Here is a 23,988-nt window from a genome sequence, read left to right as displayed (position 1 = left end):
TCGCCCTACGGTGACTAGATTCCTGAAAGGACTAGAACGCCTCTACCCCCAGGTTCGACCCCCTGCCCCTACCTGGGATCTTAACCTGGTTCTGACTCAGCTCATGGGCCCTCCATTTGAGCCGTTAGCGACTTGCTCCCTGCTCTATCTCTCATGGAAGACTGCTTTCCTGGTGTCCATCACCTCAGCCAGACGGGTATCAGAACTCCGGGCCCTCACGGTAGATCCCCCGTATACGGTCTTCCATAAAAACAAGGTGCAGCTGAGGCCGCACCCTGCCTTTCTCCCCAAGGTGGTCTCAGCCTTTCACGTCAACCAGGAGATCTTTCTCCCCGTCTTTTTCCCAAAGCCCCATTCGTCCCGCAGGGAGCAACAACTCCACTCGCTTGATGTCCGTCGGGCACTCGCGTTTTATGTGGAGAGGACCAAACTGTTCCGCAAATCCCCCCAGCTCTTCGTGGCAGTAGCGAACCGAATCAAAGGGCTTCCCATTTCCTCACAGAGGATATCCTCATGGGTAACGTCTTGTATCAGGACCTGTTATGACTTGGCTCACACCCCTACGGGCCATGTGACTGCGCACTCCACCAGGGCACAGGCATCATCGATGGCTTCCCTCGCCCGCGTGCCCATCCAGGAGATCTGTAGGGCGGCAGCCTTGTCCTCCGTCCACACCTTCGCTTCCCATTACACCCTGGTCCAGCAGTCCAGAGATGACGCGGCCTTCGGCTCTGCAGTGCTCCATGCCGCGACCTCTCACTCCGACCCCACCGCCTAGGGAAGGCTTGGGAATCACCTAACTGGAATGGATATGAGCAATCACTCGAAGAAGAAAAGACGGTTACTCACCTTTGTAACTGTTGTTCTTCGAGATGTGTTGCTCATATCCATTCCACACCCGCCCTCCTTCCCCACAGTCGGAGTAGCCGGCAAGAAGGAACTGAGGAGCGAGTGGGCCGGCAGGGGTATATATTGAGCGCCATGGTGGCGCCACTCTAGGGGGCGACCTGCCGGCCCACTGGAGTTGCTAGGGTAAAAAATTTTCCGACGAACGTGCACGCGCGGCGCGCACACCTAACTGGAATGGATATGAGCAACACATCTCGAAGAACAACAGTTACAAAGGTGAGTAACCGTCTTTTCTTCCATCTCTCCCCAATTCAGGATTTTGAATTTCAAGGCTCATCTAGCTAAATATGATTTTTACCAATTATATGAAGTTTGGTTTTTTTAGATTTTAATGACAAGCTGCTTTAGGAAGATAGAGCCCACTTCCACTCCTTAATTAATGCGGGCAAATTGGTGGCCAAAACTTCCCTCCAAGCTGCAGTATATGCTGCAGATGTTGTGTTCACAGGGATGACTGTGACCTTCCTGGTTACAATCCTCAGGTTTCCCTAGGGAGGTACAGAGTACCGTTCAGGATCTGCCTTTAAATACAGTTAATTTGTTCCAAGAGAAGATGGATGAACCACTCCACTCCCTCAGGAACTCAAGAACAACTTTTCACTCTGGGCATTTATACCCTTGCCTCTGAGACAGCATTGCAAGGATACAGAGTGGGACAGCCCCTTCAACCTTTTTACTACCAGCGTCATCGGGAATCACCACATAAGCGACACAGTGTGCACAGGCCCAGACACACAGGTCCTGCAACATCCACTGCCTCACCTCGCTTTAACCTTCAAACAAAGAATTTCTTTTGATGACTGCTGAGACCGTATCTTTTTATTGATGCCACATCATCCTCCCCTCTCAGTTTTTTGATGGCCACCTTACCAAATTTTCCTGCAAGTGGAGGACCCTAACAACCAACTTATGGGTACTGGAAATGATTCATTGTGGCTGTCTGATTGTGTTTCTGTCAACTCCTACCCACAAACCCCCTCCCTTTTTCCTTTTCAGGAACCAGTCTCATGAGGAAATTCTTTCGAGAACTGGATTCCTTTCTCTACCAGGGAGCCATAGAAGAAGTTCCACCTCAACATCAGGGGAAAGGATTCTACTCCCCATACTTCTTAGTTCTCAGAAAGAATAGGCAATGCAAACGTATTCTCAGCCTGCACTGATTAAATATATTCATCCAAAAATTAAAATTTTGCATGAGCACATTGGCATCAATAATTCACTCCCTAGACGAGGGCACATGGTTGGTGGCTCTGGACATGAAAGACACATACTTTGTGTAGCTTGAAAGCTATTCTTTCACCAATAGAAGTTAGTCCAATAAAACCCCGCCTTGTCTTGGCATACTTTCACATAGACATTTGCCCATCCCACTGAAGGATCCTCGGGTTCCTCTATGGTCAAGACCATTACCAATTCTGGGTTCTTCTATTTGTACTCGCCACAGCACTAAGAGTCTTTACAAAAATTTTTTTCAGTGTTGGGAGCTTGGATGAGAAGGAATGAGTTCACTGTCTTCCCATTGGCTCCTAATGAGCAGATCATATGAGGAAGTCCAGTTGTCAGCCTGATTCCTGTTCCGCCTATGTCCTTCTCTAGAAGTTTGTCAGCCGTGAGAAGTCTGTGTTGACCCCTACGAGGTCTGCAAACATCATAGAAATTATCTTGGATTGTACCGCAACAAGAGCCTTTCTATTGAGAGATTCCATTCACTGGGTCGCCTTCAGGCCCTGTACATCCATCAGAACGTGCCTGTCCCTCCTCGGCCTTGTGGCCTCATGCACACATGTGAAACATTTCTCAGGCTGCATCTTTGTCAGAAAACCTGGTTTCTGTCTGCCTACTCACCATAGTGGGGCAACATCAGTGCCAAAATGAAAGCTCTGTTTAAGTTCCAGAGTCTTTTGTCCAGTGGATAAAGTCGAAGAAAGTTTGAGTGGGGATCCCTTTCCTCACACTGACACCCAAGACTACCATAGATTCTATGGAAAATTTGTCATGACAGAGCTTGAGTCTTCCTTATTTCATCTTATTTACCGAAACAGTTCTGGTTCACAGATATATTGAAGCTGTCATGTTGTTGGCCCATAAGAATCCGTCCATTTCTGGACCTTCTGACACAACACAAGGACATCTTCAAGCACCCTAACCCAGAACTGTTGCAGCATGTTCTAGATTGGTGCAATCTATTTTCAATTAAAGTAGGAAAGATTCTACCAGCAGATGTTTTTTCAGATAAATGGAAACGTTTTTCTTGTTGGGGTCAATGATAACTGGGATCTCTTATATTCTGGCATATCTACTTATCCTTAAAACTTTGGGTCTTTCTTTAGGTTCGCTTTGGGTTCGTTTGGCAGCAATCAGAGTTCATTCTCCATGAAAATTTGTCATGACAAATTTTCTTTCTCCTGTTGACAGCCATACTCTCTCTTCTCATCCTGCAATAACTAGATTTTTGAAGGGGCATCTTTGATCCTTCCGACCACTGGTGAAACTCTCATCCCAGTGGGGCCTCCCTTCAAACCTTTAGCCTGATGTTGTGCATCCCATCTTTCATTTAAAGTTACCTTCCTACGTGCCATAACATCAGCCAGAAAAGTCAGTAAGCTGTGGTTACTCATGACAGACCGCCACAAGCTGCAAATTATCTCCTTTCATCTTTACTTATTGCACCTACAATACTTGAAAGACAAAGGAAGCACCAGTGGACTGGGAGGGATCCTGGCTGAAAGATCCAGCCAGTAAGACTGCAAGAGAACATGTGGTGAGAGAGAGACCCTTTTGCTTTGTTCACTTAACTTGTTAAATTAGGTATTAGTTTGTATTTTACCTTTTATTTCTTTGTAACCAATTCTCCTTTTATGCCTTATTACCTGTAATAATTTAAAATCTATCTTTCTGTAGTTAATAAACTTGTTTTATTGTTTCGTCTAAACCAGTGAATTTGGATTGAAATGTTTGAAAAACTTCATTTGAGGTAACAGGATTTGTGCATCATTTTATTAATATAAAGTGATATGGACTTTCTATGAGCTTGTATTTTCCAGAAGGAAAGAGCTGGGCAGTACAAGATGCATTATTTCTGGGGACAAGTCTGGGACTGGGATTTGCTGGTGTCACTCTGCAGTGTAATTCATGAGTGGCTAACTAAGCACTCATGCAGTATAGCTGGGAGTAATTTACATGCTAGAGGTTATGTGTGAACAGGCCAAGAGTGGTTGCTCTCATAGTGAAGCAATGTAAAAGGTTCCTCAGATTGGAGAATTGAGGGGACACAGCTGTCCAGTAGTCCAGATTGTACCTGGATAATGTCCCCGTGTCCCAGCAGCCAACATGTATATTATAAATACAGAATGTGAATTCCCAAGTAGAACAATCAGATAACTTCAGAAGTCCTGTTTGCTCCTAAAGAATAGAAAGGTCAATGTAACTTTGGTAAACTTAGGTGCAGCTACTGCTGTGCAATTGAGGGTATGTCTACACTGCACAATAAATGTGGTTCTGTGGGACCTGCGCGTGTAGTTCTTAGTGTTCCAAGCCCACGCTTGAGCGTTCACACTGCTTTTTAAACCCGGGTTTACAATTGCTGGACCTAGGTTCACAGCCATGCTAATATTGCACTACTTAGACCTTCTGACTTGGGTCCACAGCTTGAGCTGCATCCACGTTGCAAAATGACAGGGCTTGGACCCAAGTCACAGTGGGACATGGGCTCTGATCCACCCCTCTCACAGGTTCCTGTGACCCAGGTCCTGAGTGCTTGTGGAACTGAGTCAAACTGATTTATGTGTGGACGGAAGTAGGGCTTGGGCTCAAACCTGAGTCAGAGCCTTGGCTAAATGTGCATTATAGACATATCCCAAAACACAGCTGAATCCTTAGAGAGGGAATTCTTACTCAAGGAGTCACTGAACAGGATGATTGTGGATAGGAGGCCATCCTTGAGAGATGATTGACTCTAAAGGATCTTCACTACAAGCCTCTACCACTTCATACTGTTCTCAAGCTAAACTGGCCTGACTGATGAACTGGAAGATTCTATTCAACCAACAAGTAGAAATTAAAATTAGTTCTTCTGGATATATCTTTGGATGCCTCTTTTACAGCAGATGAGTTCTGGGGCTCATGCTGCTTGCTCTCATCAGTGGTATACAGTATATTGGGTTAGGAAACTTTGTTGGCTTAGACTGTGGAAGGTAAATGCATATATGTAACAGTTAAACTGCCTCTAAATATGCAAGCAAAAAACTGCACAGGGAAGTAAAAGTCAGAGCTGTAATGGAGGTGATGGATATGTATAAGATGCTACTTGCCTTCCATAAGGCATCACAGAAGGAATTTAAGTAGTCTTTTTCAGAGAAGCAATCCTTTTATGACCATTACAAGTGCAGCTGTGTTCCCAGCAGAGGCTGCTGGAACAGGAGGAAGTGGGGGAACAGACTAGTCTCTTGTACCAAACAACAAAACTCAGACACATTTCTTAGGAAAGAAGAGGTGTCAGAAATTTGCTCATGTATGAGGGAGGGGTAATCAAGAGTCTTGAGGGAGGACACTCCTTGGCACAAAGACACTAAAAGACAAATTGTTATCCCTCAGAGTTGCAGGACAAGCATCCATAAACTAATCCAAGCCACTCCCAACTACTTTCCCTGTGGTGGTGAAAGGCTCAGGCAGTGGGAAGGTAGCAGGATAATACATTGTTAAACGTGGCAGTGTCAACAGGAGAGGAATTACTTAGGCATGTAGAGAGCGGTCTAGGGTATGTACCCAAAGGATTCATGTGTCTTTACTTGCCTAAGCAGTGCTTCGCTGTCTATAGTGTTATCTATGCCCCAGCTAGGGGGGCATGCAGCATATGTACTCAGCATGCTGCCGTAAGGAATGTGAAGTATAGACATACACGCTGTCAGTTGCAAAACTGGTACAAATAAGATTTCTAAGATAGGCTCAGGGCATGCTATTATCTCTTCAGGTGGTATGATTCCCTAAGAGAAAGCTGTAAAGGTGCAGAGCCACTCATATTCCAGCCTTAAGTACAAAGTGGAGGGCCACCACCTTAATGGGCCCATAATAAATAGGAGGAGCCACCCAGAAAAATTTAAATCAGCCTAACTTCTCAGTGTCAGCCTGTTGCTGATAGTTCTGATGATTTCTACAGAGGTGGCACGCATCTGTGGTACCACTGGAGCAATGCTAACAGTGGATGCATGCCTTCCCATAGAGATAATCTGAACTACCAAATTACGCAGGGAGTGTAGGCAGACCGAGAGTCGAAAAAGGAACATAAACTGGTTGTAACTTGGGGCAGTCCAGCTTGTGCTTAAATTCTAGATATATCTGTACCGCGCGCACACACTAGTCATAATTGAGAACACTGAGATGATGGTACATAAGTTGTCCACACGACACAATAAGGACAGTAAACTGTTGAGCTGGGCAGAAGCCACATAAAATCTTTGTCCTGTATACCAAGGATAGGGCTATCTTCGTTGGTGATGTCTTGGCAGTATTGGGAGCCAGCAGTGTTGTCCAGGTCTTTGACTCAGGTAAATGGGTCAAGTCAAGACTCCAAACAGACTCAAATATTTTTTCCCCTCAACAAGCAGAGAGATCCAGTGACAGTGATAGATCTTCTCTTCCAAACATCACCTTTGGTATAACTGTACATCTTTCCTGGGAATGACTATAAAAAGATTGCAGTAGAACAAGCTGTAATGATGCTGATTGGCCCCAAAGGTCATGGAGGCAGTGGTTCTTGGACATAATCCCAATGCAGATCACCCTCTAGTATTTGGTCCAATACAAGTCTTCTGACATGCGGGGTGGGGAGGAGTGGAATCGTGCACTAAATTCTAACATGCTATGATTAACTGAGAGTTTGTGAGGGGTGAACTGTTGCTCCCTTGGATAGTCACAAAGGTACTAACACATTCCTAGCTTTCTGGAAGAAATTAAAGTCATTGAAAGAGAAAATATGAACAAAGTTCAGAAACTGGTATTATGAAAGACTTCTAAGCAAAGTCAACAGAAGTTAAACACATGGAATTTTTGCAAGGCTGCTTATCTATGGGTTTCAAAGCAAGTGCTGTCAAGAAACACACTTTGTCTATTATGCACTTGATCAGCTACAAAAAAAATAAAAAATAAAAACTTTACTGGCTGTGCTAGCCAATGACATGATTCCATATTCCCGAGGGCAACATCTTTGGGCTGGTCTACACTACAGGGGAAAATCGATCTCAATCGATCTCACAACTTCAGCTACATGAATAACGTAGCTGAAGTCGAAGTATCTAAGATCGAATTAATCACTGTCCTCACGGCGTGGGATCGATGTCCACGGCTCCCCATGTCGACTCCGCAACTCTGTTGGGGTTGGTGGCGTTCCAGAATCGATATAAGCGTGTTCGGGGATCGATATATCGCGTCTAGATGAGACACGCTATATCGATCCCCGAGCAATCGATTGCTACCCGCCGATACAGTGAACAAAGACACTATGATCGATTGCTACCCGCCAATACAGTGAACAAAGACCCGCCGATACAGTGAACAAAGGCTATGTCTTCGCAAAGACATAGCCTTTGTTGTTCACATTCTTTGGAGCCTGAGTTATTTTTTTAAGGCACTGAGATATCCATTCATGCTGCTGGGGTCAGTCTCTCTGTACTTTTACTTCCAAATCTTGCTTCTTAATCAATATGACTTCGACTAGGAGAGATTTGGAAATATATGCAATATCCATGGAATGAGAATACCCAAACCTTCCACCCGGACAAGGTCGTCATCAGACCTCTATCCAAATCCCAAGCACTCCAGGGAAGTTGAACGGCATGAATTGACCAGTAGAAGAGCTATGGAAATCTGTCTACCAATGACTGATGGAAATTAAAGTAACCTCATAGTGCATTGCCACTTTGCATTCTAGGGGTAAAAAGCTTAAAAACCTCAGTGACAAGCCATTGCAAAGTCTGAAGCAAGAGGAGCAGACCCAGTTGTGGATATTCTTGTGCTATCAATCAGATAGGTGACAACATTGAAGACAGAATGAACAAATATGAGGAAATTTGCAGAACAGCAGCTTGGCCATCAGTACATGTTTTCTCTGAAGTGTCCAGAAAACACATCCAGTCGTGAACAGATTGCTACAAGCTGTGACTCCATAATGTCTTTCCTTATGGACTCGCAGGCTGTGTCTAAATAGCTAGTTAATGCACAGCAAGCTGGGCAGTGAATGTTCAGCGTGTGAGACTGACAGATGCTAATTGACCACATCGATCCCGTTTTGCTGTGTATCAGAAGTTCTCTAGTGCATGGCAACAGGATTCACATGGTCAATTAATGTGTGGCAGGCCTGGCTTGCTGCTTGTTAACTAGCTATGTAGATGAGCCCAGAATCTGTATATAGTTAATCTTTCTTTCTCTTGGAGATGGTACTCACAGCTATTAACATTACACTGTTTTATGTCTCAACAATCAAGAATACAGCTTTCCTTCTTCTAATCTGGGAATTTTCTTTTTAAGCAACTTCATGTCTGACCTATCCTGAAAGGAGAGAGCTGGATGAGGTTAAAATGATTTAATTCTCTGAAGTTTGATTGAAAGCTTTGTTTCAAATGAATAATACTGTTAAGTTTTAGAATGTGTACTGCTTTGGTATTTGTTGTCTCTGGGTAAGGTTTCTGAGCAAGGGATGTCTCCTCTTTCTAAGCCCTTTGTAGGGTCAAAGCATTTGCCAGAGTTCAAGTTGCTAAGGAAGAAAAGGATACACACTTTTAAGATTGCTGGATATTAGGGGTCTAAACATCGGAATGCTCAAGAAATAATGCTTCATCCCTACTCCCCCCCAGCATCACTCAGGTATAAAAATTGTGCAAATAGGAGATTAATGTGATGTTTCTGTAGCTGCTTCAGCCAAACAGAATCCAGCTTACTTTAACAATATTGTGTTGGTTTTTCAGAGCAAACAGGAGTAAAAAAATAATAAAAACTTTCTCAGAAAACTAAGTGATTTTGACACTGAATGCCTACTGGCTGCACATCCATTGAGTAACATACTGCAGTTTTAACACTTGTTTCTAACCATAAATCACATTTAACCATAAGATCATTCAGGTTTTATATTTCCTAATAGTCTAGACCCTCAAGTTTTAGTAAAATGCATAATAAAATGTTTTGAGTTGACTCGATAGACCTCTTGTCTTTTATATAAGAAATCTTAGATTATGTAAATTAAAATGAAAATACTGGAAAGACCTTAAATCTCTGTGTATTAATTATCCACAAGAGAGGGTGTCAACACTTTGTGGAAAATTCATTGTTTTATTACAAAATGCTTGCAAATTTATTGATGCGGGAATAGTTTTTTTTGTCATTAACTTTGTTAAAAATATCATAATTTAAATAAAATGATATATCAAATGATTCTGCTTATGGGTTTTTTTTCCTTATTTTGTTTTTTGTTTGACCACTAGATGGAGAACTGTACTGAGGAAAAGTTCGTATGCTGTATTTTTTTTTCTTTTTAAATGCATGCTTAACTCTAAAATTGTAAATGATAGGGATGAAGACAACTGCCTGACTTGTATACATTATTGCCTTGTCTTCTAGATATTATTATTGTCAGACTTTAGAAAAAGTTCAAATTAATTTCTTTGCTTTTTTTTCAATTTTTCCTTGTTTATATGTCCCATTGCCACCTTAAAAGGGTTGCTGTCAGTGTTTTTAATGCCAGTAATGTACCTTTTAAAAATAATATAAATGCCATGCAGAATCCTGCTACTGCAATTAAGGTTTACACTTTAATCACACAAATCAAGATGTTTAGTGTTTTAATTTCCATAGCAATTTTAATTCTTTTGCTGTATTATCCTTTGTTAAATGTCACAAGATATGTATGAATATAACATGTATTTATAGATTAAAAGGCAATTCCTGCGTGTATGGTGTTTGCCAAACAATATGTCATGTTTGTGTCTTGTGTATGTAATGAAAAACCCTACTGTAATTCTTACTTAACTCTTCCCCTTTCTAAGTTGTTCTTAGCTTTTGGACATTTTGCATTGTAGCCTAGCATCTCTCACAATTGTGTGGTGTGTGGCGCTGTTCCCTTCTCTGATGTTATAGAGTTTAGCTTTGCAGAGTAGCCCCTATGCAGCAGTTAGTCATGGTTTGTTTTAATCCTGCTTGATTCCTTTGCCAGTTTAAGGCAAATATGTACTAGCCAAATCCCAGGGTGAGACAGCAATTCCCCTTTACCTTCCCTTTGATGTGAATGGGAATACTCTGATGAGGGGAGGAGGCATTTAAGTGGACAAGTATTTAAATAACTACAAAATGCAACAACCAAAAAATAGCCTCACAGAAATACCAAGAGTATATGCTGCGGTGGCATCCTTAGTGAAAGATATGATTCCATCCTATAGGGATTTTTTGTCCAAAGGCACAACACTCTTTGGAGCAATTTTGATGCTTTCTCAGCCACTGTTAGAGAGCATCCTTAGCCACTACATGCTTTGCAAGAGCTACAGTGTTCTGATTGGATGACCTAAAGCTCCTGAACAACAGGGACCATCCTAGCTTCACGTCAACCCTTAAAAATAACCTTAGCAACCACTTTTGCCATAGACGCCTTAATGGACACACTGGGGTTCTCAGCCAGCGCTATGGCATCTAGTTTAACACCCAAGGGCACCACATATGGCTACACTGCATTGTAAACGTGTCCTGTGCTTTTCTAAGTTCACAGGCTCTGTCTCCTACCTGGAGAAAAACTGGATAAGATAGTGGCAGACAGTACTTCCAAACTGAAACAGTCTCTCCCTTCTACACACACTGCCAAAAGTAGGGGGCCTACAAGTCCAGCAGTAGGCAAAGAGACTCCTTTTATAAATCCTCATCTCAGAATTACAAGAGGAAAGATGGCAGGTATATCCGACGAGAACCCCGGAACCATGGAAAACGCAGCAAAACCATACAGGGTAGCCAGACTTCACACTTCTCAAATCTTTTCATAATCATAATAAACTATGCATCTGGCCTAGTCTGAGTCTAGGAGGCATAATATCCCACTTCTGAAAAGAATGTTCCCTCTTTACAATGGGCAAGTATGTGAAAGTAGAAGTGAATTTTGGTAAATTCTCTCAAACTAAGGCCCCTTCTACTCTGTTTATCCAGTTATCCATCTGTAGCAACTGTACGAAACATGAGTTGGTGCTGAACACAGTCTCTCACCTTCTGGATATAGGAACAGTAGAACTGGTTCCCTCAGAAAAAAGGTTATTAGTTCTATACTTCATATTCATCATTTAGAAGCATATAGGGGAGGTCAGAGCTGTTCTGGGTCTAAAATGACTCAGAATGAAGAAAATGAGATTTTGGATGGAAATTGTAGCCTGGACGGTAACATCTCTATCCCAAGGGGATTTCCTTGCCTCAGTGGATGTAGCAAATGCTTATCTCCACATGCTGTTATGACTGTTACATATTGAGACCTGGATACAACATGGCTTACTACTGGTACAACTTACTGTCATTTGGCCTTTCATTGGCTTCCAGAGTCTTTACCAAGATGCTGGTAGTGATCATAGTCAAACTCAGGTCTCATAGTACTCATTTATATCAGTTGCTGGACACGTACTGATCCAGCCCTTGACCAGACAAGCAGCTCACAGCACATATGTTTGTGATGAACAGGAAAAGATCACTGATCCTTTCCACAAAGAAAGCTTTTATGGGAGTGCATGTGGATCCATCAGTAGCCAAAACCTATCCCTCACTGGACACATTTGAGAAATTTACAGAAATTGACATCCAGACTCACAAGGAATCGAAGACTGTCCATATCGCAATGTCTCCGGCTCACAGACCTGCTGGTTTCATTTATTGCTGTTACACCTTGGGCAAAATTCCACATTAGGTGGCTTGCAACTTCTGCTGAAGGTGGGGACCACTCACCATAAGGCATTCAAGATCAGGTGCAAGTTCCTTCCCTCAGATGGCGGAGAAATCCAGGGAACGTCCACAGGGGCTTTCCAGTTTGCTCTGCAGAGTTCCCAATACTCACAATAGAGGTCAGCGTACTGGGATAGGAATGCAGAACAGCGCAAAGCATATGGAGCTCCTTAGGCAGAAACAAGAGCATCAGCTTCTTGGAGCTCAGAACAGTGAAGCTAGCCTTCCAAAAATTCCTGAACCATCTTCAGCGTACTCAAATCTTCGTCCAGTCACACAACATCCCAGTGGTGCTGGTGTACCTCAGCAGCCAAGGGGGAATTTGAAGCACAGTCCTGTACTTGAAAGTGATGGCAGTTAGTGGAATGGGCAGAGGGGAATATGGCTTTTCATAAGAGCAATACAGACAATGGGAGAACTCAACCATAAGGCAGACTGCATCAGGAGACACTCAGTCAATAACTCAGAATAGTGTCTGAATCAGGAAGTCTTCAACTTGATTTCACAGAAATTCACCCTCCCTGGCAGATGGTGTGTTTGCCACTTACATGACCAGAAAGCTGCCACGTTATTTTACCAGGGAAGCAGATTCAGGTCGCTGGGGACAGATGTATTTCCACTCAGCTGGCTGAAGGGCTTGCTTTATGCATTCCCACCACTTCACCTTGTAGGAAGGTGATTGAAAAGATAAGTCATAAGGAAGATAAGGTAATAGTTTTTCTGTATTTTTATAGTTAGTATAGTTAGTTTAGTTGTTCTCCGCCACCCCCCTCCACCACCCAAAGTTGTGGTGTGTGGGTGTGTGTGGAGAGTTCTCGCTCTGAAGAGAGACTATGCTAAGACTTCGAAGGTTCAAGAACTGTCTTCTGCCCTGGTTGCTTTTCTGCCAGTGACAAACACTAGTTCTGCCTTTACTGCCTTGGGGAGGATTATATAGCTACCACCTGCAGTATCTGCTGCTCCTTCCCTCCCTGAACTTGTGAGGGACAAGAGCACCGTCTGCAGAAGCATTTCATGGAGCAGGCTATGAAATCCCATTTGGATTCAGGCTGGGGAGACCTCCCTATTAGAACTACCTAAAACAGTGAGCAGTGTCCCTCTGAGCACAAGCTCCAGAGCTGGGGCACGTATCAGAGGGGTAGCCGTGTTAGTCTGGATCTGTAAAAGCAGCAAAGAATCCTGTGGCACCTTATAGACTAACAGACTTTCGTCTATAATCTGTTATGCATCTGACGAAGTGGGTATTCACCCACGAAAGCTCATGCTCCAAAACTTCTGTTAGTCTATAAGGTGCCACAGGATTCTTTGCTGCTTTTACAGAGTTGGGGCAAAAACTCTTATGCCTTAGAAACCATCTCATGAGAGTAGAGGATGTGAACGTAGACATGAGAACAGATCTCTGTCCAAATCTTTCTAAGAGAAGGGATCTCTCCCTGTCTCGGTCAAAGTTTGGTGAGCCATCACATGTGGGTTGCAAATAATTAAGCCTACATAAACCTTCTGTCCAAGAAGGAAAGGCAGTGGGGGAGATTTAGATTGGATATCAGGAAAAAACTTTTTCACTGGGAGGGTAGTGAAGAACTGGAAATAGGTTACCTAGGGAGGTGGTGGAATCTTCCTTAGAGGTTTTTAAGGTCAGGCTTGACAAAGCCCTGGCTGGGATGATTTAGTTGGGGATTGGTCCTGCTTTGAGCAAGTGGTTGTACTTGATGACCTCCTGAGGTCCCTTCCAACCCTGATATTCTATGAAAAAGGAACATTCCAATCATACTGGTGCTGGCTTCGCCCTAGGAACTCCAGGAGTGGTACCCAACAGTTCCATCTGTGACTTCAGTGCTCAGATCCTATCTGACAGCTACAAAGCAGTCTATGCGGAAACCTCTGAACACCAGACCATCAGATTACTCGGATCCGCCAAGTCATCTGAAGGAGCAGCCCACACTACAGGGAAGTCCAAAAACACCACCTTGCTGGAGAGTACCATTGTTTTGTCCTACCCACAGTTTCACCTGCTATCAGGTCTGGTTCTTTTTAGAAATATCCCTACGCTTGTGGAAACCACCTTGAGGGGAAGAATATCATCCCCTACCACAGCCGTAATTAACATCCTCCTACTAGTTCTGTCAGTGCCACTTGTAGAACCAGGAGCCTGTCATCTCACCAAGTGAATCTGATGCTCCTGCTGAGACTTTCCTCCCCAAAGGAAACAAGCCTGGTCGGAAACCCAGGAGGGTAGTGGACCCTACACATCTCCTTCCAAATGTGGTTATGCAGGGGATTGTTGATAGGTAATGTCTTGAGGTCCTCCTCCTTCAATCAATCCCTACTAGTTTTACTGGCGTCTGTAGGATCTATACCAATGGTTCTCAACCGGTGGCCCAATCAGCACACAGCTGCGGCCCATGTGACATCCTCAGGGCCATGCAGGTAGTGTGTATAGATATATATTGTGTGGCTGCAGCCCGCATAACACAGAAAGTGCCGCATATTTGGTCCACAATGGTAAATAGGTTGAGAATCACTGATCTATACAGTAGAAGCCTGGGGTCCATGAGGGAATCGCATTGATCCTCCTCTGCTAGCCAATACCAGCCAGTTCTATCAGAATTTGCAGAGAAGAAGAGATCGAGCCGGTTCTGACTGCCATGGCATATTGTTGTCCTCTCCAGATGACGTAGTTGCTCCTTCATAATCCTGTTCACCTGTTGACCACAGACTATACCCACTGTTGCAGAGGGTGACGTCACATACCTCTCGAAGATGTCAAAGACACATAGTAGGCCTGTTGGACATCCTCCAGCCCTCTGGCCCTTTGAGGGTGGCCCTTCTAGTTAATCAAGTCAAACTGGAACCTACCAGACTGGTGTGGCACACCCATGGCTCTTGTGTCCCTACATGAAAAGGAGCTGGTATAAGGTATTTCATACTAGCTAAAGGGGCTGAGTTCTTACTCACCCATCTGGCACCCAACTCCTTAGTAGTGCAAGTGGCTACAGAAAGATCCAGGGCACAATACACTAACTGATAAGTTGCTAAACGCCCCAGCCTTTTGGATAGGAAAGTATTCTCATTGGCTAGTCTCCAATTGAGAGTTGCTAACTACCAGGCATTGTTAGCAAAATATGATTTCTTTTAATTACACCAAATTTACAGAGTTTAAAGATAAACTTTGGCAGGAAGACTGGGCCCTGTCCAAGCCTGCAAGTGGCCAGACATCACTTCAGGTGGTGGTTGACACATCTGGTATTGCCTCTAGAGCCATTGTGATAGCTACAGTCATGAGGCGTATGTCATGGTCACAATCTTTGGGATTCCCTGAGAGGTCCAGAGTACCATCTAGGACCTTCCATTTGAGTCTAACATTTTTAATGCAAAGACTGATTGCATACTCTAAAAGACTCCAAAACAACCTTACGTTCCTTAGGGATTTATGCCTCTGCCCTGAAGAGGAAACATCATAAGCAACCCCATAGACCCAGACTACCTCCTTAAGCATTCTACCACCAGTGGTTATATGAACTCCTACATAAGAGGCAAAGGATTCAAAGCCCCATATATACGGCTTCCTGTGCTTCTACAACCACTGCACAACCTCAACCACCACCTAAGGGATCACAATCGCTCAAGATTTCTCAGATCAGACTGGCTTGCTAAACCTGTGGTCAGACTAGTCTTTCCTAAGTCACTTTTGCTCAAAGCCCGAACCACTCACCCCTCTGAGTGGTTAAGTTGCGCCATTTTTAAATCAAAACATGCTGCTTGATCAGTTTCCTGTTTTCAGACATATCTTGGTATTAGCGGCTCTGTCCATGCAGGAACCACATGACATGTTCTATAATGAAAAGGTGGTTCAAACGAGCCCAGAATTTTTTGTATCAAAAGTGATTTATCGTTTCATGTTTCCCGGCAAGTAATCTTCCCACCAATGTGTCCAAAGCCACAGCATCCTACTGAAAAGCTGCGGCATACTCTGGATGTACATGAGCTGCCTCAAGCACACTAATGGACAAGATGATCAGGTTCCTTGTTTATGTCCTGTCCTCTGAAGTGCCAAGGACTTCCAGCATCCAGATGGATTGGTATGTTTTGTGGAGGCATATAATCCCTGAAGGAATCGGAGCCCACTTTACAAGATCACTAGCTACATTGTGGGCAGAAAAAGTGTAGGAACATCTTGGAATAAAGAATGTAGGCCATACTTGCATAATGGGAGACTCTATCCTGGGAAGCAGTGACTCTGAAAGACTTGGGGGACATGGTGGATAATCAGCTGAATGTGATCTCCCAGTGCAATGCTTTGGCCAAAAAGGCTGTGTGAGATCATTGGAAGAACGAACAGGGGAGTAGGAGTAGAGAGGTTGTTTTCCCTCTGTATTTGGCACTGGTGCGACTGATCCTGGAATACTGTCCAATTCCTGTGTCCCTAGTTCATGAAGGATGCTGATAAATCAGCAAGAGTTCAGAGAGGAGTCATAAGAATGATTAAAGGATTAGAAAGCCTCATAGTGATAGACTGAAGGCATTTACTTTCAAGGGGAGATTTGTCTACTTCAATCTGTTTCTTTATCCAATCTTACTTAATGTTCACTGCTTGCTGCTTCCCACATGTCTCATAATTGTGGGAGATGTTGAGCTGCAGAATGGAAAATTTCTTACCTGGTAAATTCCTTTCTTCTAGCAGCATCTCTCACATTTCTACCCTCCTCGGTGTGACTTCGGTAGTCAAGGGACAATATTTATTTATGAGTATGGTTTGTGGGCCAATTAACCTACTGCGCATAGGGCCTAGCTGGCACTTATATTATTGCTGCCAATCATACTTTGATGGTTTCTACACAGCTGTGGGATTTACTCTCATGGTAGAAAGCTGGAGAAAGAGGTATGTGGCCAGCATAGTCTATGCTGCAATGCTGAACTGCCTCTGGAATTGCAGGGGGGAGGGTCACAGCCCCACATGTCACAGATTTGTAGGAGAGACTGCTCGCAGAAAAGAAATAATCAGGTAAGAAACTTTCCACGACTAAACAGTTGATGAGTAAATTATGAATATACACACTGACATCTTCAGTGATAATGCATTGGATTTATTTCTGTTGAAGAGTATATTCTCTAAACCAAACTACTTAAAAGTGACGTATCCCATTTTTAAGGAAGAATTATCTATTTAGTAACTCAAGTATTTGTAATTATTGTTTAATTGTCTCTAAATCATATCACATTTCCATAATCTCTTCTATAGGTTCTGCTCTCTAATTCTTTTAATACAAATTTGGCTTTAACAAGTCTGCATAGAAGGCAATTACTATCTCCAATATTTTTAGTGATACCCCTTGTATATAGTATTTTTGGCGACAGCCTCGCTTCAAGATCATGTCTAATTTATTTGCAAGCAGTGTTCTAAATTCTTCATTGTGTAGCTGTGTTTTAAGCAAGCTGTTTGTTTTATATTTTTGCCGGGTATTAGAATTCCATGATTATTTAATTTTTTTCCAAGGTGCTGAGCACCTGCAGTTCCCGTTGACTTCAGTGAGATTTATTTGTGCTCAGTACTTCTAAAAATTATGCCAACAGCATATTACATGTGCTGATAGAAACTAAATCTTTCTATTGCTGTTTGCCTGTGTCCTTAAACTCCCAAGATTTTCTATAATCTATTTCAGATGAACTTGATTGCCTTTTAGTGAGAATAATTTTAAAAAGTGATTATGTATCTGTACTGTATTTGGCATTCAGTGTATATACAGCATATTTGGATTTTAGTGAAGCATTTGATACTCGTTAGACTTTAGATCAGAGATCGGCAACCTTTGGCACATGGCTCGCCACGATAAGCACCCTGCAGTGTCCGCAGGTTCGGCTGATCATGGCTCCTACTGGCCATGGTTCGCCACTCCAGACCAATGGGGCCGGCGGGAAGCAGTGGCCAGCACATCCCTCGCCCCACACCACCTCTCGCCACCCCTACTGGCCTGGAGTGACGAACCATGGCCAGTGGGAGCCATGATCCCACTGATATAGATATTCAGGCCTGCCTGTAAAGGCCTATACTTTAAGAACTTGCGTATATTTTTTATCACTTAGCTAGTTATAGAGGTATAAAACAAAGACTCGAAATCATACATCCGCCTGTGTATGGGTGTTCTCTCACTAGGGTAGTCTGAGGCCTTGTTCTTAGGCTAAGTCCTTTGGCTAAGCGGCAGGGGCAGCCATAAGCTGGAAAGCATATGGTCACATCCTCACATTCCAAACCTGTCACATTGAAATAAGGTGGTATTGGGCTGTTAGGAAGACTGTCCTGTCCTGATGGTGCCCGTCACCACCAGATAAAGAAACAGATCTTAAGATGGTTAAAGAAAACTTAGTTTGATAGCATCCTGTCGGGCAGAAATCACTTACCAGTGGTTGTGAAACCCTCATTTCTGTATTTTTATCTTTATGGCCCCTACTTTTTCTATTGTTAATCTATCTGGTTCTCTAATTGTTTCTGTCTACCATTTAATTTTGCTAGATGTAAGTTAATTAGGGTTTTGGCATATAATTGGTTAGAGAATTATGTTACTATATGTTAGGATTGGTTAGTTAAATTTCAGTAAAATGATTTGGTTTTAAGGTATAGTTGAGAATATTACTATATAAACTGGAGTCAAACAGGAAGTGGAGGGAACGGAAATAGGAATCATGTTTGCTAAAGATGGGGGAAACAGGGACACAGGCAAGGCTCTGCGGCATCAGAGCTGGGAAGGGTCACATGGGGTAAATGCTCTACAGTGTAAGAGCGGGGAATGGTGCACTGAGGAACAGACTCTATTGGCCTATCGAGGTAAGCCTGACTGGTGTGAAGGGCTTCAGAATATGCTTGCTTGGAAACTAACATCGCATTGTCTGTACTTCAGACTTCTGGTATTTTGCTGTTTGCTGTCTGCGTGACAAGAACCAGGGAAGTGAGAGGGTGAAGGGAAAGCCGTCCAACAATACTGTTTAATGAAATCATAATATCTCAAAAATAAATGAGTTTATCTTGGGTAGAAACATTGTGGATTTGACTGTCTTATCACAGTCTGAATATAGTCTAAAAGACCCACAGCACAGATGCAGCTGGCCAGGTTCAGCTTGAATTCCAGGGGTATAAAATTGCATTGTAAACATCTGGGCTTGGGTTGCAGCCCAGGCTCCAGCACAGTCCTCTGTTGCGGGTTTTCAGATTCCAGGCTCCAGCCTGAGCCCAAATATCTATACTGCAGTTTAATAGCCCCTCAGCCTGAGTCAGCTGATCTGGGCCAGCCATGAGTCTTTTATTGCAGTGTAGAAATATCTTTAATGACTCATTAGATAAAAGATAATAATAAATGGTAATGTATCAAAATTGGTGGAAGTGCCATAAAATGTTGTTGTACTCTGTAAACTGACTATAATAATGGAATTGTGGGCCCCTAAATCAGGACTCTTAAGAGAGAACCATGTGATCCAGTGTCACCAAGTCACACCGCAATGCACAACCTTAACTCAGTCATCCAATGTAATATTGTTTAATAATTAAGTTATAATGGCATTTCCACATTATGAACCAGAGAGAGAACCTGTTTTATTACATATTCAAAATTTATTGACTTACTATAAGCACAAAGTTCTGCTGTTTACTACAAGGCACTATGAGGAAGTATGGCCTAAAGGTCTCAGGATAGTTGTGTTCTAATTCCAATGCTGCCACTGGCCTGTTTTGTGATTGTGGGCAAATCACTTTGCTTTTGTGCCACATTTTCCCCTTTAAGTAAAATGAGGTTAATGATACTGACCTCCTTGTAAAGCTCTTGAGATCAACTGATGAAAAACGTAGGTAAAAAATGTATTCCGCAGCCATTGACTCCATCTCTTGGTTAATTTTTGCCACAGAACAGTGCCCTTGTGGAATTGAAAACTAACCTGAAAAATTTGAACTGACTGTAGAACAATGCAATGTTGTTTTCCTGAGTCTACAAATTGCCTGAACAGTTTGATAGATGTGAATTTTCAATCATCTCAATGGATTGTTAACTTTGGAGTGTGAAGATGACCATTTCATTGTTAACGTTAACTATTTTAGTGTTGATCATTCTGGGAGTTGCATGCAGCTGATGCATTTATACAGCAATGCCAAACTGCCACCTTTGCTTTCCCAGGTGCCAAAAGCCCAAATGTCCCCTACTCAGCTGCCAAAACCTCCAGCTTCCCATGACAACTTTTATGATGCATTTATTCCTTGTCAGGACAGAAATCTGTGGCATATTGAAAACTGAAAATGTGGGGACAGCATAAAAGGTAGAATTTAATATAAAAATAAACAACATAATGGCTGTTGTCTCACTCTTTTTCATATTTAAAGCATTAAAAGCCTCCTTTTAATTGAAATGAAGACATAATTTTCTAGTCTGTTGCACCAGATGACTGAAGAATCCAGGTCCAGCGTGCTGTTAGAGTACTTTGAGCTGTGGCTACATTAGTAAAAAAAAATCTAAAGTACTATAACATAATAAACAAAACCATATAACATTTTTGTTAATTCATATATTCATACAGTTTCATGTTTATACTGATAATTATATGACAGAATAACCAGTTGCCAGATTTGAGTTCAGATTATGTATTGCAATGTGATTTTCAGTTCTTGGTTCTGTGTGTTGAGTGACAGTACTGTTAGACTGAAAATGAATGGGTTACATAGATTATTGGAGTGTTAATGTGGATGAGTGTAGTCATGATAGCGAGCTGATGCTTGAAGATCACTATATTGTATAAGGTGTGAATATTGTTTTAGTCTATGCTTTGCTTTTTATTGTTTGCATTCTAAGGAAATGTACCTGAGCAATAGTAACTCTAATGGTATGTCTACACTTTGGTGATAAACCTGCAGCACTGAGTCTCAGAGCCTGGTTCAGCTGACTCTGGCTTGCGGGACTTGAGCTGCGGAACTATAAAATTGCAATGTAGATATTCAGACTTGGGTTGGAACTTGGACTCTGAGATCCTGTCCCCTCAGTGGGTATCAGAGCCTGGGCTCCAAACTGATCCTTCAACATCTACACTGCAATTTTATAGCCCCACAGTCCAAGCCCCGTGAGCCCGAGCTGTATTACTTGGGCCTGCCATGGCCCTGCTTGGGAATCTTTTATCATGGTCTAGACATACCCCTAGCCAAGGATTTTTGTGGGGGGTTATGTAGAAGGCAAAAACTGAATAGAACTCCATGGCTACTTGTGATATTCTGAGTTTTTAAATGCTGATAAGTAGCCACAGCGTTACATATTGTGAAATAAGAATACAAAGAATTATATATAACCTTAAAGTTGTGCATGGGTTATATTCAGGTAAGTTTGATCGTTTAGATCATAGTGTAAATTGTAACCTGAATTTATCTGAAGCATCAACTTTTTTGCTATTACTGCTGTTTCAGTTTTAATATATCTTGTAACTTCAAATGATTCTGAAAAAAAATTCTATAAAAATAACTCTGTTCCTAAGCATTCTTTTAACTTTTAAAACTTTTTTCCAGGATGCAAGCTGCTATATAAACAAGATTTTGCAAGACGGTTAGGATTGAGATGTGTTACTTGTAATTACTGCTCACAGCTCTGTAAAAAAGGAGCTACTAAGGAACTTGATGGTGTAATAAGAGATTTCTGCAGTGAAGAGTGCTGTAAAAAGTTTCAAGACTGGTACTTCAAGGCAAGTAACTTAGAATTTTTGCCAAGAGCTCCAAAGTGTAAAAAGATAAAATGCTCTTGAGGATATGTTCAAGGACTATCTAGGAAATATGGCTTGCTTCAGCACAGCATTTGCAACACAATAATCAAATGTTCTTTCCATCATTTCAGTTTTCTCATAACTTAGAGCAGCATTTCTACCTGTGTGTAACCCAAGTTTCCCTTGCCAAGTGGTTTACTAAAAAAACTAATAAAGAACTGCAATATGTTTGTTACTTTACAGTTGCAAAAAAAGCTGCTTCATCCACAATTCACAGAAATACTTTCGCCAATCACAAATTATTTTAATTTATATTCAAAATGTTGGTAAAAAAAAAAAACAACCAAACCTCATTAATAGTAACTGACTAGTACCTCAAATAGACTGATGATAGATTAGGTTAACGGAGTTCTTTCTCTATGTTCCTGTTTTTGCCTGTCCCTGTCTTCCCCTGTTTGTGAACTTCAGAGGCTTTAATTGTTCAGTATTTCCCAGTGCAAAGGATGCCAAAGTGGAAAAATGAGACCAAATGGATTTTTTATAGAAGTGTAATACAAATGTGATGACTTCTTTTTTTAATTCCCTGGACGTTTAACTACTTTGTCATGCACAACCAGCCAAGATTATGCCTTAAGAGCTTTTGGGAAAGACGTTAAAGTGAAATTGGACTGGGTTTAACCTGCCATTGGTACCATGGATAAAATATTTAATCTCTGGTGTGAACAGCCTGGAAAACTACTTTGATATACCAAAACAAGAGCTACACTTGCGGATGCAATGCAAAAAACGAAGGATTACAAAATTCATCACCTTTCCAAAACTGCCTACACAGCCTGGAAGCAAGGCAATAAAAAGCATGAAATATTAGAAGTCTGGGTACAGTCCAGTTATCCAAGATAAGCCTTCCAAATAGAACCAAATCTGAAGAGAGGTTTGATATTTTTGATTGGCAGTTTCCAGAGGTTTTACAGCCAAATGTTGTACAGTCTTTATTTAGAATAAATACTACTGCAGCTACAGTGTTGATATTTTTCCTATGCTGTCTCATGTAAAAGATTGAGGCTAAAAAGTGACTGCAGGTTTAAAAAAAAGTTACTACAGACATTATTTAATACATTATATTAATTGGATGAAGAAGTTTTTAAATGGATTGTAAGGAATTGAAATTTATCCCATATATAAGAAGTGCCTCCTCATATGAAAATCTATTACAGCCCTGCGATACTTGAACCAATCTCTTGGTTGGGCATTCACCTGAGGGCTTAAAATATCCAAACTTCCATGAAGATGGGATTCTGATTTGGGTTTGGGAATTACTTAAACTATTACTTCAGAGTCAGAGGGGTAGCCGTGTTAGTCTGGATCTGTAAAAGAAGCAAAGAATCCTGTGGTACCTTATAGACTAACAGACGTTTTGGAGCATGAGCTTTCGTGAGTGAATACCCACTTCGTCAGTTCCATTCACCCATGAAAGCTCATGCTCCAAAACATCGGTTAGTCTATAAGGTGCCACAGGATTCTTTGCTGCTATTAGTTCAGTTGCACTTCTGTCTGTGTGATAAGGGTATGCCTTAAATGGACCAATAAGTCTGCTTAAAAGAATTGCTGTACTTACTGTGATACAAGGAACTGAAATTTTCATTATCGTGGCTTTGCCTTGGTACCGTGGTGTGGCAAAGGCAATGTAATTTAAGTAGCCTTATTGATAATTAGATGCTTTTGATAGTATTGTTGGTCTTAAATTTTGTCAGATTATTTTTATATTTTGGGATCTTACACTTTTGAGTGAAAACTAGTGTTATGTAACACTGTTGAATTGTTCATTGTTGCAGTTGCATTGTTTTTTGATGCTACTTAATGCCTTTTCCTAATTCAATTATGTTTATAAAGTTTGGGTTTTTTTCAGTGGGGAAGACATGCATACATTCACAGGTTTTTGGAAATTTGTGCATCTTGCTGACAGTCTCTGTCTGCCTACACTTGCCAAATGCCTTTTTTTAATTAAAAATTTAATTTAAAAAAAAAAGCCCACTGCATGTAGTATCTTCCTTGCTTTTTTTGCATTCTACAGTTACATGGTATACATTTTAACTGTTAGTTAATGTCCTTTCCTAACTAAAGGATAATTTTAAAATGTGGGAAGAAAGAATGGACAGATGTTGACCCCTCTCCCCCGATTTGTACTTCATTTGTTTTTTTTCTTGAAAAAAGTTAAAAGAACACTTATTTATGCTTGAGGAGTTAGTCTCATTTGCGCAATGTCCAATGTTATACTGGAGTTTCAAGAAATTTAAATATATTTAGTTAGTAAAATAAGTAGTGGTGATCTAATAATGTTTAATACCAGCATTATGTTCATTAAACAAGAGTTTATTTCCATTTTCTTTGTTGTCTACTTTTTTAAACTGGAAA

At 41.7% G+C, this 23,988-nt stretch overlaps 1 protein-coding gene across 13 annotated transcripts in view; it reads left to right on the top strand.

Moving 5' to 3' along the window:
* The window catches only part of ZMYM2 (zinc finger MYM-type containing 2), a 212,955-nt gene that overhangs the window by 140,891 nt on the left and 48,076 nt on the right, over positions 1-23,988 (top strand). For all 13 annotated transcript variants that reach the window (XM_050937121.1, XM_050937119.1, XM_050937123.1 and 10 more), the window contains one exon: positions 21,386-21,558. In XM_050937121.1, coding sequence (XP_050793078.1) covers positions 21,386-21,558 — 173 coding nt within the window. The remainder of the gene's footprint in view (positions 1-21,385; positions 21,559-23,988) is intronic.

Source organism: Gopherus flavomarginatus, chromosome 1, assembly GCF_025201925.1.
Source record: "Gopherus flavomarginatus isolate rGopFla2 chromosome 1, rGopFla2.mat.asm, whole genome shotgun sequence".
NCBI lineage: Eukaryota > Metazoa > Chordata > Testudines > Testudinidae > Gopherus > Gopherus flavomarginatus.
This window is presented reverse-complemented; position numbering and strand designations above follow the sequence as displayed.